At 30.7% G+C, this 12,953-nt stretch overlaps 2 protein-coding genes across 6 annotated transcripts in view; both read right to left on the bottom strand.

The window, feature by feature from the left end:
- Nucleotides 1–245: 245 nt before the first annotated feature.
- LOC130629607 (TNF receptor-associated factor 3-like) lies at nt 246–6,658 on the bottom strand. 2 transcript variants are annotated; one of them, XM_057442866.1, is made up of 7 exons: nt 5,867–6,658; nt 4,714–4,765; nt 3,162–3,266; nt 2,564–2,728; nt 2,258–2,335; nt 1,594–1,671; nt 246–1,373 (listed from the first exon to the last, which is right to left on the bottom strand). In XM_057442866.1, the coding sequence occupies exons 1-7, from the start codon at nt 6,028–6,030 to the stop codon at nt 489–491; spliced, it is 1,527 nt and encodes a 508-aa protein (XP_057298849.1). In that variant the 5' UTR covers nt 6,031–6,658; the 3' UTR covers nt 246–488. The 2 variants fall into 2 exon arrangements, with proteins under 2 accessions (XP_057298849.1, XP_057298850.1); XM_057442867.1 differs by lacking the exon at nt 4,714–4,765 and having other exon boundaries at nt 5,867–5,970.
- Nucleotides 6,659–6,796: 138 nt separating this feature from the next.
- Nucleotides 6,797–12,953, bottom strand: part of LOC130629606 (TNF receptor-associated factor 3-like) — a 28,986-nt gene continuing 22,829 nt past the window's right edge. For 3 of the 4 annotated variants that reach the window (XM_057442865.1, XM_057442863.1, XM_057442864.1), the window contains one exon: nt 6,797–12,952. In XM_057442865.1, the coding sequence (XP_057298848.1) occupies nt 12,053–12,952 (900 nt within the window). In that variant the 3' untranslated portion in view covers nt 6,797–12,052. The remainder of the gene's footprint in view (nt 12,953) is intronic. The other variant, XR_008981992.1, reaches the window with a different exon arrangement.

Raw genomic sequence — 12,953 nt, 5'->3', positions numbered from 1 at the left:
TAACCTCTGTATAAAAGCATAACTTTAACTTATTAATATGATGTGCCATTAAAGAGTAATAAAAGTAGAGTTCGATCAGTCTTTTTTTTGTAAAATACCACTATTTGATACTATTTGTTAGGATTAATTAAATATATACCGTTCTAATTGATATATAGGAATGTTCTTAGGAATAGTAAGATATCAATCTAAGTTATGCATATTTATTTAGATAGATAAATAACTTTACAAATATTATCTAGATATTTTTAAAATTGTTCAAAACCCTTCTAATTTAAAAAAGAAGTTTTCACTCCACTAGGTAAAATTTCTGCATAGAATAAAAGTTGCATCTTCAACAACCAAAGATAGAATATACCTTTAACTTTCAGTAGTGCTGTCTTCTTTCTAAGACATACAAAACATTTCACCTATTGGAGGTCAGAACTAAAACCAAATGATACACACAACACTAATTTTCTATAGAACAATAATCAGATTAGATTTTACTAATGGAATAACTTTAAAAGAAATACATCATGTTCGATAAAACGTTGGGCCTTCAGTTCATCCACATTTTCATCAAAGTGAAACAAATCAACATCTTCTTCATATCTTGCTTCGATGATTTCATTAATGTTTTGTCTAAACATACCTAACCTTTTATAGTGAATACAATCCACATGTTTTTTAGCTACCTTTTGAATTCCAAAGTTAGTTGTGTCCAAAATACATGTAAAAAGGCCTTCCTCATATTCAATTTCCAAATCACACTTACAAACGGCAAATGTTTTAAAAACATAAAGCTTTTGTAAGTCCATTAATTCAAGCATTGCATGAAATCTTTCATGAGGACAAACAGTAGGTAATTTCTTTAAATTTTCTTCTAACTGCATTCGCAAATCTTCTTTGTACAAATTAAGATTCTCTGATGTCACTTCGTTAATTGTTTGCCATGAAGACAGTGGTGGAAATATTTCCTCTTTCATAGTTTCAATGTGTTCGGTAACCAAACAAGGGGGTATATCGTACAAAAAACCTGTAACAAGATCTCTAATTTTCGTTTTCTCGTGTTCAAGAAAGTCATGCAAGCTCTTTAATTCACCTTTTAATAAACAAAAATCTTGATCAAATTGGCTCACAATGTCAGCAAAGTTCACTCGACATTCATGAACATTTTTATCAATTCTTGACATTATTTTTTTTAATTTGTCAGGTTCAACAACCTTTTTTATCACACAAATAATTTTTTCAGAATACCATGTTATTTCTGCTTGAATATGTTTATCAACGTTCGCTTTTACCACTTGGAGTCTTTTGTTTTCAGACATTACAATTTCTAAGTGGTACTTTGTTGAAAGTTGTTTGTGCCTTTCCAAGAATTCACGATGAATCTAAAGGAATGTAAGAAGTTGCTCATTGGCCAGTATTCACACCAAAATAAAACGAAGTCAGAAAACATGATCCCTCATGCAATTTTGCCATTTTTATACTACTTGTTAACCCACAGCTGCTATCCTGAACTCACAGATAGAAAGTTTGGTATTATAACATGGGAACCAATTTCGTCTTTTATTATTATATGGACGTGTGAGTGTGCAATAAATTCCTTACTTGTGATTTACAGCCAGCAAATGCAAATGTACAGGGAACAATTTGATATTTACAAGTCGTATTAATGTGGTCCCTCATCTATAAAGTAACAGTAAAAAGTAATGTGAAGACTTTCCCGCAAGTAATGTAACAATAAATTTTCCCATTAAAGGATAAGATGAAAGAATGTGCCCCCTTACCCCCACAGTAGGTTTTGAATTAAAAATAATAATTCAAACTTTTTTTACAACATAGGATAAATTCATTAATTAAAAATTTTTTATATAAAATTTAATTCAAAAGAGTTCCAATATTAAATAAATTCATGATTCTAGGATTACATTCTTGACATATGGTAGTAAGTTCAAGCTTGAACAATGTTCACATTTCACATTCTCAGATTACAAATATGACATATATTATATTCAGATTAATCCTATAAGTAACAAATGTAATGCACCGGTCAGACTTGATAGTCCAATGCTTGACTTTTATCCTTAAATTTATGGCGTTAAGATTTTTTTGTTAGATAGCAGATACATATTCATCGCTAAAACCAATTGCAGATTACCAGGGTGCTTAAAAAGCCTAGTTAGAACAGGGTTGGAATATAATACCTAAACTCTAACTTTAAAAATAAAATGGCAAGTAAAGTGCAATACTTTTCATCCTGTTAGCTTCATACCTGTACACGAGGAGCTGTGTACCCAGAACAACCATTGGGACATGGTAAGATTAAAAAGTCACATAATTTAAGATGTTCCTAAACAAAACAAAAATGAAATTATTAAACACACACAAGTAAAAAGTCTGAAACAACCACTTAAGCAATTTTAAAGCTAAAAAGCCCTCAACCCTAGGCCTTACAATAAAAATAGGGTTTCTTGTAATAAATAAAATATACCTATTGAATAATTCTAAATCTAAATGTATTATTAACTAAGTTTTAAAGAGAAAGAAATGTATAAAAATCCAAAAAAAAAAACAATACCTCTAAATCTTTAAAAACGATAGGCTTTTCACAATGTCCGCAGTTGTGTAATCTGTAAAGACACTGCCGTTCATGCTCATCTAACAAACGACGCTGTAAAGCCATGTTGCAGCCTTCATAAGGGCATGTTAGCAACTCATATTCACAATTTTTTCCTAAATGATTCTAAAGAGTAACCATTGTAATAAAGGGTCAGGAGGATTTCGTCGTTTATAATCGTAAATGATGTAAAGTACAAATGTGTTTCGAATAGTTCCACAGATGTTGTCATTTTTATTCTACATATTTTGATACAATAAAATTATAAAAGTACTAAAACCTCAACAAGATAATGTCTACAAGGGAAATTCTTCAGCACAAGAACTGGAGTAGTAGCAGGTTGTCTATTTAAACTACTGCTGTGCCTGCAAAATGTTGCTTATTGTAATTTTTTACAAATATTTCATTGTTCAAACATAACCAAACGCACCAAAATTTGCGAAAAAATTTGCGGCAATAAAAAAAGGTGAAAAACATAGTAATTACATAATTAACTTTACTAATCGCATATAATTATTTCTTTTGATGAAAACTTGCCAGTTTATAGGTAGGTTAGTACCTGCACTTCGTCGACAGTTCCATTCCATTCACAACCTTTGCTAGCATGTTGACATTTAACTTTTACTGACAAGATTACTCTGTTTATCATTTTATCACAAAATACCTGCACAAAAAAATATATATATATAAAAAGTTGATTGAAAATATTTCGCATACAGAAAAGGTGAGATCCAGAATTCAGGGACTGGAGTGTGGGACCCGGACGCAACTCAAACTTTTTAATTCAATATATTATGAAAACCAGGACTATTATGAAAAACAGGACTAAGAAAGAAGACAAGTGAGTAGCAAAGAAAGCTAGCATTATTTTTCTTGCCACAGGGAAATCGCAATAGCTGAACTTTGATGTTTTCAAAGAAAGCTTAGCTAACTAGACTGGCAAGTGACAGACTTTGTATTGTGAAATTTTTGGGTTACTTCTGAACAAGCTATCCCCTTGTTCCTTAACCTACTCTCTATATACCTTGATGTTTTTATTCTGTAAAATTTAATTGTCATTTTTTTAGTCATACTCTTCCGTACTTTTCTTTAGACAACAATGCTGCCTTACTGTTTCCTAATGAGCATGATCCTGAGCAAAAATTTTAAGAAAGACCTAGTCTAGCTAGCTTAGCTTTCATTCGACTTCAGGATATTCGAATTGTGTACTCCTAATGATATTCTATAGGTAGTACTAAAAATAATCCTGCGTTTCGGTCGTCATATGAACATGGTGAAATACATTAGAATAGCTTTGTGCATCTTTTTATATATTTTTAAATGTCACAATGCAAAATGGAACACCAGGTGTCACCTTTACCATATGCGAAGATACTATTCTGCTCTTGGTAATATTCGAATTTAAAAAATTTAACCTGCGTCTCCGCAACAAGGTCCCAACCTAAAATTTCCTAGGATTCCAGGCCTCACTTTTTCCATATGCCAAAACATTCATCCAATAATTAGTAATACAGATTTTAAAACATCGAATCCATGTTACAAAATAAACAATGTTGGAAAAAGAATACGTGTAATAAGGCCATTACAAAAACAATTTTTGGAATATACCTGCTATACATAGGAAACAGAAAATTCTCAGGCAACCTATGTACATGTTATAATACATGTAATTGTGTGTTATTATGGTAAACTTTCAATGTTATAAAAATTGCAAAACTGGTAAATGCCAGGTTATTGTGCCTATATTGTGAAACACTTGATTTATAAAAGGTCGGGGAAATGGAGTTTGCAATTTCGCACTACATGTAGTGCGAAAATACAACATTTTGCTGTGGGCCTAACTCACCCGAGTTGGTCTACTATTACACATTTTTTATATTTTTTTATTGATTTCAATCTGCCTACAAGCCAAGTTATTTTTCCAAGTGGGATGGGAAATTTTTTAATTAATAACTCCGATAATCCACTGCGTTCAAGACTGAATTTTCAAACCTCTAATTTTTTAATTTTTCATCAATACAAAGTATGAGAAAGTGATGTCATTTTATTTATAGGCAACTAGGACAGTTCATCGCTTAAATTTGTCATAGTTTGTACGAATTATTGCCTACCTCATCTTTCTCTAATGTGGTCCTACAGATTGGACATTGTATGTCAACATACCTAATTCAGAAAAAAAAGGATAAAAAGAATGAATAAAAAAAGTATTTTAAACCACAAATTGTATTGCCAATAAGCCTTCCTTATAATGCACTTTTTTTTCCTTGTTGCAGTCATGGTAAAAAATAGGAGCTTCTATAGTGCACAAAATTATAAGTTAATTAGAGACCAGAAGGAACACTGGTTTATTATTCCAGTCCCAGCTTTTAAATAAATAAAGCTGGTTGCAGCATGTGGTAAACCAGCTGTATATAAACTTGCAGCATTTATTAACTTTTTATATAAGCCTGGTGTGTATCACTAGTAAAAACTGATTCATATCAACAAACACATGACGAGTGCAGTTACTGTTTAATTTATAATTTGAGAATTAACATGATTAGATGTATGGACTATGACAAACTTTAGGCAGACAAGCAATGGAAGAAAAGAAGAAGAATATAAATGTATCACATTTTGTTAAATTAAGTGTGCAAAGTTATGTAAAAAGATCAGTTTAAATAAGTGCCAGTCCATAGCCCATATTACATGAAGATTTCAACACTGATCAAGACAATGCATGATTATTTAGGTTTGAAGGTTTTTTACGGCATTATTTAGTTTTACATTAAAAAAGAAATTTATTGCCCCTATTTCCTTTGTGCAGATGTATTTTAGATTAGCATTAAGGAAATATTGAAGTTTAAAAGTATTTCGATTTCAAATCTCAGTTAGCTGTACCTACCCACTTCTAAAATGATGTTTAATAATTGCTACTAGTTTTCATGTGCAGCAGTATTACTGCAGACGGCCAGGCAGGTAGGCAGCCAACCACAAACACACAATATACAGCGTATTATTTATGCTAGATAAATAATATGAACTAAATTAATTTTTTTGATCCACTCAGTGGACAACCTGTTACCATAACAAATGTTTTTGAATCAGGAATGAAAAATTACCTGATCAAAATTAAATAAAATAAAATAAAAACTTCTTGACACAGGAACAAATTGCAACTGTGAAGTGATTTAACAAATATAAAAATTCATGAAGAAGAGCATTTCCTCTGTTCTGTAAATTTTCATTTTTTAAACTTAAAAGTACAAATTCCATGAAAAATACCTTTTTTCTGCATCTACAACAAGTTTATCAAAACAAGACTTGCACATTCCATGTCCACATGCCAATTGTAATGGATTCTTCATCAATCTCAAACATATCATGCACTTTAATTCGTTTGTTATTTCAGAAGACACCTCATAATCGTAACCTCCTTCTTCTTCCATTTTATTTATTTTTCTTTTAGACTATAATTCCATGTTAAGATATGCTACAATTCCATATAAAAACTAAGTTAATTCATAAACTATTTAAAAACAAAGATTACAATGACATCACCAACATTAGAGATTGTTGTTGATACAACAGCTTTTGGTAGTTGGTATAGCTTCACAATATGATAACAGGAGAAAAAAAAATTAGGATGAAATGTTTACGATATATATCCATGCACAAAAATTCTAACTGTAAGGACATTCTGAAAAGGTAAGCAAGATAACCCTAAATTAGCCCTTTTATCATATTAATCATCTCAAGTTCTTTTTGTATTTGATGAAAATTAGTATAAAAGAACCATATTTTTCTTATCGAACAGGACAAATATTTTGCAATCACTTCTCAATTTTCGCCAGTGACTATAAACACCCAATGCACATTCCGTGACCACACGTTAATTACATGGCATGTTTCATAAGTTTTAATTAACATATTTAACAACACTGTTATCATAGCCGCTATACACTGATGTTAATATTCATAACCTAGAATTGACCTATATGTTTAAAACAAACACAGGTACATGAGTTTAAATCCAAACATAAGGTAGTGTCTGACATTAACAAGCTTTAACTAACAGTCACTACAGAATCAGGTTTAAGGATACACACTTGATGATTATATTAAGGTCTTTTTGGATAAGTTACAAATGTGTTTTTACATCAAATATACATGAACTTAAACAACCTTTGAGGAAGCAAAGAAAGATCTAGGCAATAACAACCTGACAAAAAATCACTTATTTAAGCAAAATCACAATACAACATTATCTAAAGGATTTAAAAACTAGCAGATACAATATTACACCATAATATATCATCTACATTTGTTGGTTCTGTTTCCATATTTGGAAAGTAAACGGCTACAGTGACTGTTATGGTGATATTATCAGCCTATTTATATACAATTGTTTTTACAAGTTTAATAATTTGCAGGTTCTATTTTGTACACCTTACAACACTATTTAAAATACAAAACCATTTAAACAACTTTGACACTATGACAATAATGTATGGGATTAAATACTTTCTAAATAATAAATAGGGTTTAAAAGTTTGTCGATGATGTCATTAGTTTGCCTGTTCTGACATGTGTGTGTTAAAACAGCTTTGGACAATTTGATTAACTGCAGTTACTCTGAGGGAACAAGACTTCAGCTATTTACACCTAAGCTATTTAGCCTTAAAATTATTAGAGCAATGCAATGGTTTCATTAACTTTTTAAAAAAACAATCAACGTCAATCTGGTTTATTTCCTCAACGTGAAATCAACTGTCTTATTTGCTGATAGTTTACCTACATGCAGTTAATAAACAAAATTACAAAATTTTAAAGCTAAACTAATATTATAGATAGTACAACAACATATTGATTGGAAAACAATATCTGGATACAAAAAAATATATACATTGTAAAAGAAATATATGAAAAATAAATGTGTAAAATGTATATTTCATGAGACAAAACAAAGAATTTTTCTTGTTATGTTAAAAACTCATCTTAATGAGATTAATCATTTGTAAGATTAATTTGTGGCCCGCTTTTTGCGTTTTTTTGAATGCAATTAATTTTTTTGGAAAAAAGAAAATCTAACCATTTGAAAAAATAAACCTCTTGCGAAAATTTTAGTAACAATTCCACTAATCGCTGTAACATTTGTCCTACTTGTTTGCAAGAACTAGTCTTTACAAAATCACCGAAAAAGAAAAAATAAAACTAAAGGTAATCTAGAATGTACCTAAGTCATTATTAAAAATAATACTAATAAAAAAATATAATATGTATTTTTTAACAGAATAAAATGTCTACAGCTCAGGGAAACATTCCCTCCTCTAATTAAATGCTTTATTATTGTTAAATGACCACCTTTTTTCTGCAATGAAGCTTTGCTTGTTACCCATATTAACATGATATACGTTAGGTAAGCCTGCTGCTGTGTCTTTAACTATCTTCATTTATGGACAAAATTAGGGTTCATTACAAATCAATACAAAAACTTTTTGTTGGAATAATATTTTCATGAGGCATGAAAAGTTATTTGCAGAAAAACTTTTTAGTGACTGGTTGAACTACTAATAAAGGTAATTGCAATGTTTTGCTCAATTATTTCTGATGAAATATGAAAGAGGATTTTTTTAATGGGCATGGAGTAATAAAACAAACATATCAGGGTTATATTTCACATAAAATGCCTTCTTTAAACCAAACTGCCTCAAGTGTTTTTTGCAAGTTTATGAAAAAGTACTTTTAAAATTTCTACACTCTCTTTTGTAAAACTTGTGCAATCTTGCGAAATTGATTTTCTGAATAGGGCACAAAATTACAAAGGTTTCTCACCATAAAAATCATCCTTAAAGGTTGTGCATTTTTGTTACTTTTTGAAATAACATATTAGTGCAATGCACAACTTTTTTAGAGATTCGTATCACAATTATATGCCTAACTTTGCAATTATGCTATCACAAAACCAAGCTTTATAGAAGAATGTGAGGACGTTTTACATCGCAAATAATTGTATATTTTAAGTTATTGTAAAGTTTTAGTAGTAATTAATGCTAATTTCTAATGCTTCGTAGTTTTAACCAATAACATAATTGTCTTTTACTGTCAAAACAATTACGTGGATTTGGAAAAATAGCCTATTTTGCAAGACTGGTATGATCGTCAGGGCATGATCATTCGACATACTCTTTTTCTATGTTGCTTGAAAATTTAAGATGTATCATTGCTTCTTTATGCTAACTGTGATAAGAAAATAAGATAATTACCTTGCCATTGTCATATCGAAAAAACACATGATAAAAATATTCAAAAATCTATTCATACATGCACACCAGGTAATAAAACAAGTTAACAAAATTTGAGGAGAATTCCCATACGCTAACAAAACTTTTTCATTCAGGTCCATAAATATTTGCAAGTGTGTGTTTTTTCTTAAAGTTGGATGTAACCTGAATTTACAAAAGTTTTGCTTCCATATTCTCTCTTTACTTTTTTCTGTTTGAAATGGAAAGACATTTATAAATTGGTACTGCAAGAAACAAGTTTGTTGAAATGATGTGTCACCTCAGCAATATTTTTTCTAAATCGATATACAATAAAGGAGAATTGAAATCAAAATTGACTTTCTTGATTTTTTAGTATAATTTCATTTTATAAAAATGTTCCCAAAAATATATACAATTTTATAATTTTTTTAGGGGACATGAGGTTAGAAAGTCGTAAGCGTCACTGAAGTGCACAAAACAGAGTCGAATATTTATATTGAAAGAGTGCAGCAAGACAAAAGGATGTCTAAAACGCAGAAATATTGCTATACTTATTGTGTTCGGTTAGACTTGCCTTTCAACTAACATTTATATTTTTTGGTTGTTTTATAAAAATTATTTGTCTTTCAGACCTAATAATATTTCAATTGTGGATAGAAAATGCCAAGTTTTCTGGCATACGGTTGCTCTAATAGAAGCAGAAGAAATCCTCATGAGGTTACATATTACAGATTTTCAAATCCAGAAAAAGAACAATTATGTACTGAGAGATAGTTGGGAAATTGGGAAAGGACATACTACTAGTAACTGCAAGTTTAACAGTAAAAGTCATATTTAGCAAAGCGAAATTTCCGCTGAGCAGCAATGTTTCAACGAGGAAGAAGTGAATTATGTAACTAATAGGAAATTTGATATTTGCGGAAGTCAACTAAACAAGTTGCTAAACAGAATTGAATGAAATTTTTGTAGGAAAAACTTAATATCAGCAATATTTTAAGCGAGATGAAAGTGAATATTAACATGGGTTGCTCAAATGATCATGAACTTTTGAATTGGTCTAGTCAACACCATGTTAGAAAATCGTCTTCGTTCAACCTACTTCTATGCTCTTCAATTACTTTTCAGGTAATGGTTTCCTTATTTCCTTAAAAAAGATTCTTGTCATGCAACTTTACAAACCTCTGGTAAAAAAGGTTGGGTATCATTGGAGCTTGCTGGCTGTGAAGAGTGTCTAAAAGATCTCAAGGAGAACGAGTTTTAAGTCCACAACATCGCAACAGATAGTAATGAGCAGGTCTATATTTTTATAATAGAAATGAGTATGCTCCGCACTTTCGCTATTTTGTGTACGTCATTTTTTAGTTTTATTCAGATACCAAAGTATATAAGAGAAAACAAGTCTGATATAAATTACCAATATGACACGTCGCAATTTGAAAAAAACATCAAAATTAAACTTAGACCCTTGTTCAAAATAAAAGGGTCTGCTATTCTTAGCGATTTGATAAAATGTGTTGGTAACCATCTATTTTATTTGTGCGCAAAGTTGTTACAGAGATGCTAAGAAACTTTAAGAAATGTGGCAATCTTTACTCCATCACATTTCGAACAGGCGTATTTTCGACAAAGTGTAGAGCAAATATTCCAAGTGCAGTCATCAAAGTTATTCCAAAGAAGAATCATAAAAAAAATACATACTGAAAATTTATTGGCTTAGCGCAATCGGAGAAAGTCATTCTCAACAAAAGAAATCTGGCTGACATGCTGATGCTTGTTAATTGAAGTTTTTCATTCCTTTGTGATGATGTATGCTAACAATTGCACGGAATTTGACCTCAATGTGATGGACGCAAGATTAAAATTGGCAGCCATTGATTACAATAGCAACGTTGACTAGAAGCTAGTTGTTGTGGTCAATCCAAGGCATGGCAGTGCTATTCTAGGTGAAAAAAATGAAAGTTTCAAGTTGTGAAGCAATCTAAAGAGTGGATTACAAAAGAAGTGAAAGAGAAGTTGTACTCATTTGTCTACAGTTTATTATGGGAGCTTACAAATTTAAAGACTTCAAAAGGTTAGTGATACTGATTTTGGTTTAAAAAGTCCAAAGAATATTGCTGGTAGTGAAAGACCAGAAACTTCTACAATAGTTACAAAGAAACAAATGTTTAGTAGATTTGCAACAGGCACGTAGTAAAGTTACTTCTTTTCTTATAAATATTAACATACATCTTTACACGTTTTTATGATAAGAAACCAAACTATTACCATTCTTCATCCATTAATTTTTGAAACCTGTATTACTATTTGTTGCCAGGAAATTCTACTAATGAAATCCTTTTCCCACGTCCAAGTATAACAAAGTGATGGACCCAGGCAGAATATTAGCTATAGACAATGAATCTATAATTCCTAAATAAAAGGCGTAGCACAGTTGATAGTAATAAAATACTTTTAAACAGCTGATGAGAACCAGGTCTTTTTCTATTTCTATATCTAAAGAATTGTGTATGGTTTCGCTAATGTTTTTGTTTTTATATTCGAAAACGATAAAAACATGCATGTGCATTATTATTTATATATTATTATATACATTATTTATATTATTTATAAATACGAGTGAAACTACCTTGCATTCATTTTCTTTACTTCAGTGAATTTGCTTTTTCATCGACTGTGTCTGATGATAAAGTTTCCTGAATGGATATATGGAGGCATAATGTGTCAAAGTCGCAATGTTTTGTTATGCATCCAGGATCACGTTTAATCACTAAGTAAAGTTTCCTATTTTATGCAGCATTTACCTTCTATAAATGTTGGAATAATCGTACAAAACGTACATTTGCACTAATGCAGATTTTCTGTCCTACTTGAGTTAAACTTGTTTTTATCGTTGCTATCGTCACTGCTAGAAGAAAACTTTTTTTCTTCAGTTCTTCTTTGCTATACTCGGGCTTTCATACAAATCCACAGAAATAATCTTTATTTCTAGCAACGAATGAGCTACCTTCGCAATTATCAACCATAAAGAAAATAAGTCGCTGTCTAAGGACGCCATCACAGTCGAAACAGTCAAGTCACATTTTTAATGATATGACCTTAAAAAACTGCTAATTTACGGCTATTATAAACATTTAAGAATTTTTATGTGCACCAATACATTCAGGAAGATAAAACGCTCATTTTAAGCAAAGGTTGTTTTTCGACCTCAATTCTCCTTTAAAAGTGATATTTTTAGTAAAAAAATATTGTATTTGATCGAATTCTTAATAACCAAGTCTTCCATCGAAAAAAGATGAGCATTGCCATCCAGCTTTGCATTAACTTCCTTTCCATTAATTTTATCAATAATACTTACATCCCTTTTTGCAGGTATACCAGTTAAAACTAATATTTTATCACTTTGAACATTTGCACTTAACCAGAAATCAAAACGATTAACAGGTCTGTCTTTACAGCAATGACAGTACCCATAATTGTCAATTGTAATTTGTCCTAAATTTAATAACCTTGATGTCAGGTATAGATCCCAACCATTTAGTAAGTCTTCAATTACAATTTTTAAATTTGCACACTTTCCAAGATGAATTAAGGAAATGTTTAACATAAATTTTTCTTTAAGATCACTGTCCCACAGGCTCCAAAATGAATCCGGAATATTAGTGACTCTCCCCAATTCAAAAAAGTTAACAAACATTTTAATATCGTAGTTGCCATAATTAATAACTACATCCATTAACTTTGATTTCAAAAGAAGTTTAGATTCTTCATAGCATAAAGGTTGTGTGAAACATTCCTTATATATTTCATCTTTACTATTCGACAATCGTGCAAGGTTTTTATCATATTCTACAGTCAATTTATCCTTAAGATCCAAAAAAGGTTGCCACTGTGTTACATCCATGTTTATTCCCTTTTGATTGTTTTGTAAAATTGACAGCTCATGTTTAGTTGCAGTTACATCATTCTGGAGCTTATTTATTGCTGCAGCCTGTTTATGTTGTGTAGCAGCCAACTCATTCTCAATTCTGGATGCATAGGTGGCAACCATACTTAAATGATTATGAACATAATCGCTTAAATGACCATTCATATCTCCCAATGTTGTC

This window comes from Hydractinia symbiolongicarpus, chromosome 2, assembly GCF_029227915.1.
Source record: "Hydractinia symbiolongicarpus strain clone_291-10 chromosome 2, HSymV2.1, whole genome shotgun sequence".
Classification (NCBI taxonomy): Eukaryota; Metazoa; Cnidaria; class Hydrozoa; order Anthoathecata; family Hydractiniidae; genus Hydractinia; species Hydractinia symbiolongicarpus.
This window is presented reverse-complemented; position numbering and strand designations above follow the sequence as displayed.

Coding starts and splice junctions, on each gene's coding strand:
- LOC130629607 (XM_057442866.1), bottom strand. CDS start 6,030: ATGGAAGAAGAAGGAGGTTACGATTATGAGGTGTCTTCTGAAATAACA. Junction 2,729..3,161: donor GAACTGTCGACGAAGTGCAG/GTACTAACCTAC, acceptor GTTACTCTTTAG/AATCATTTAGGAAAAAATTG. Junction 2,336..2,563: donor TCGTTTTTAAAGATTTAGAG/GTATTGTTTTTT, acceptor TGTTTTGTTTAG/GAACATCTTAAATTATGTGA.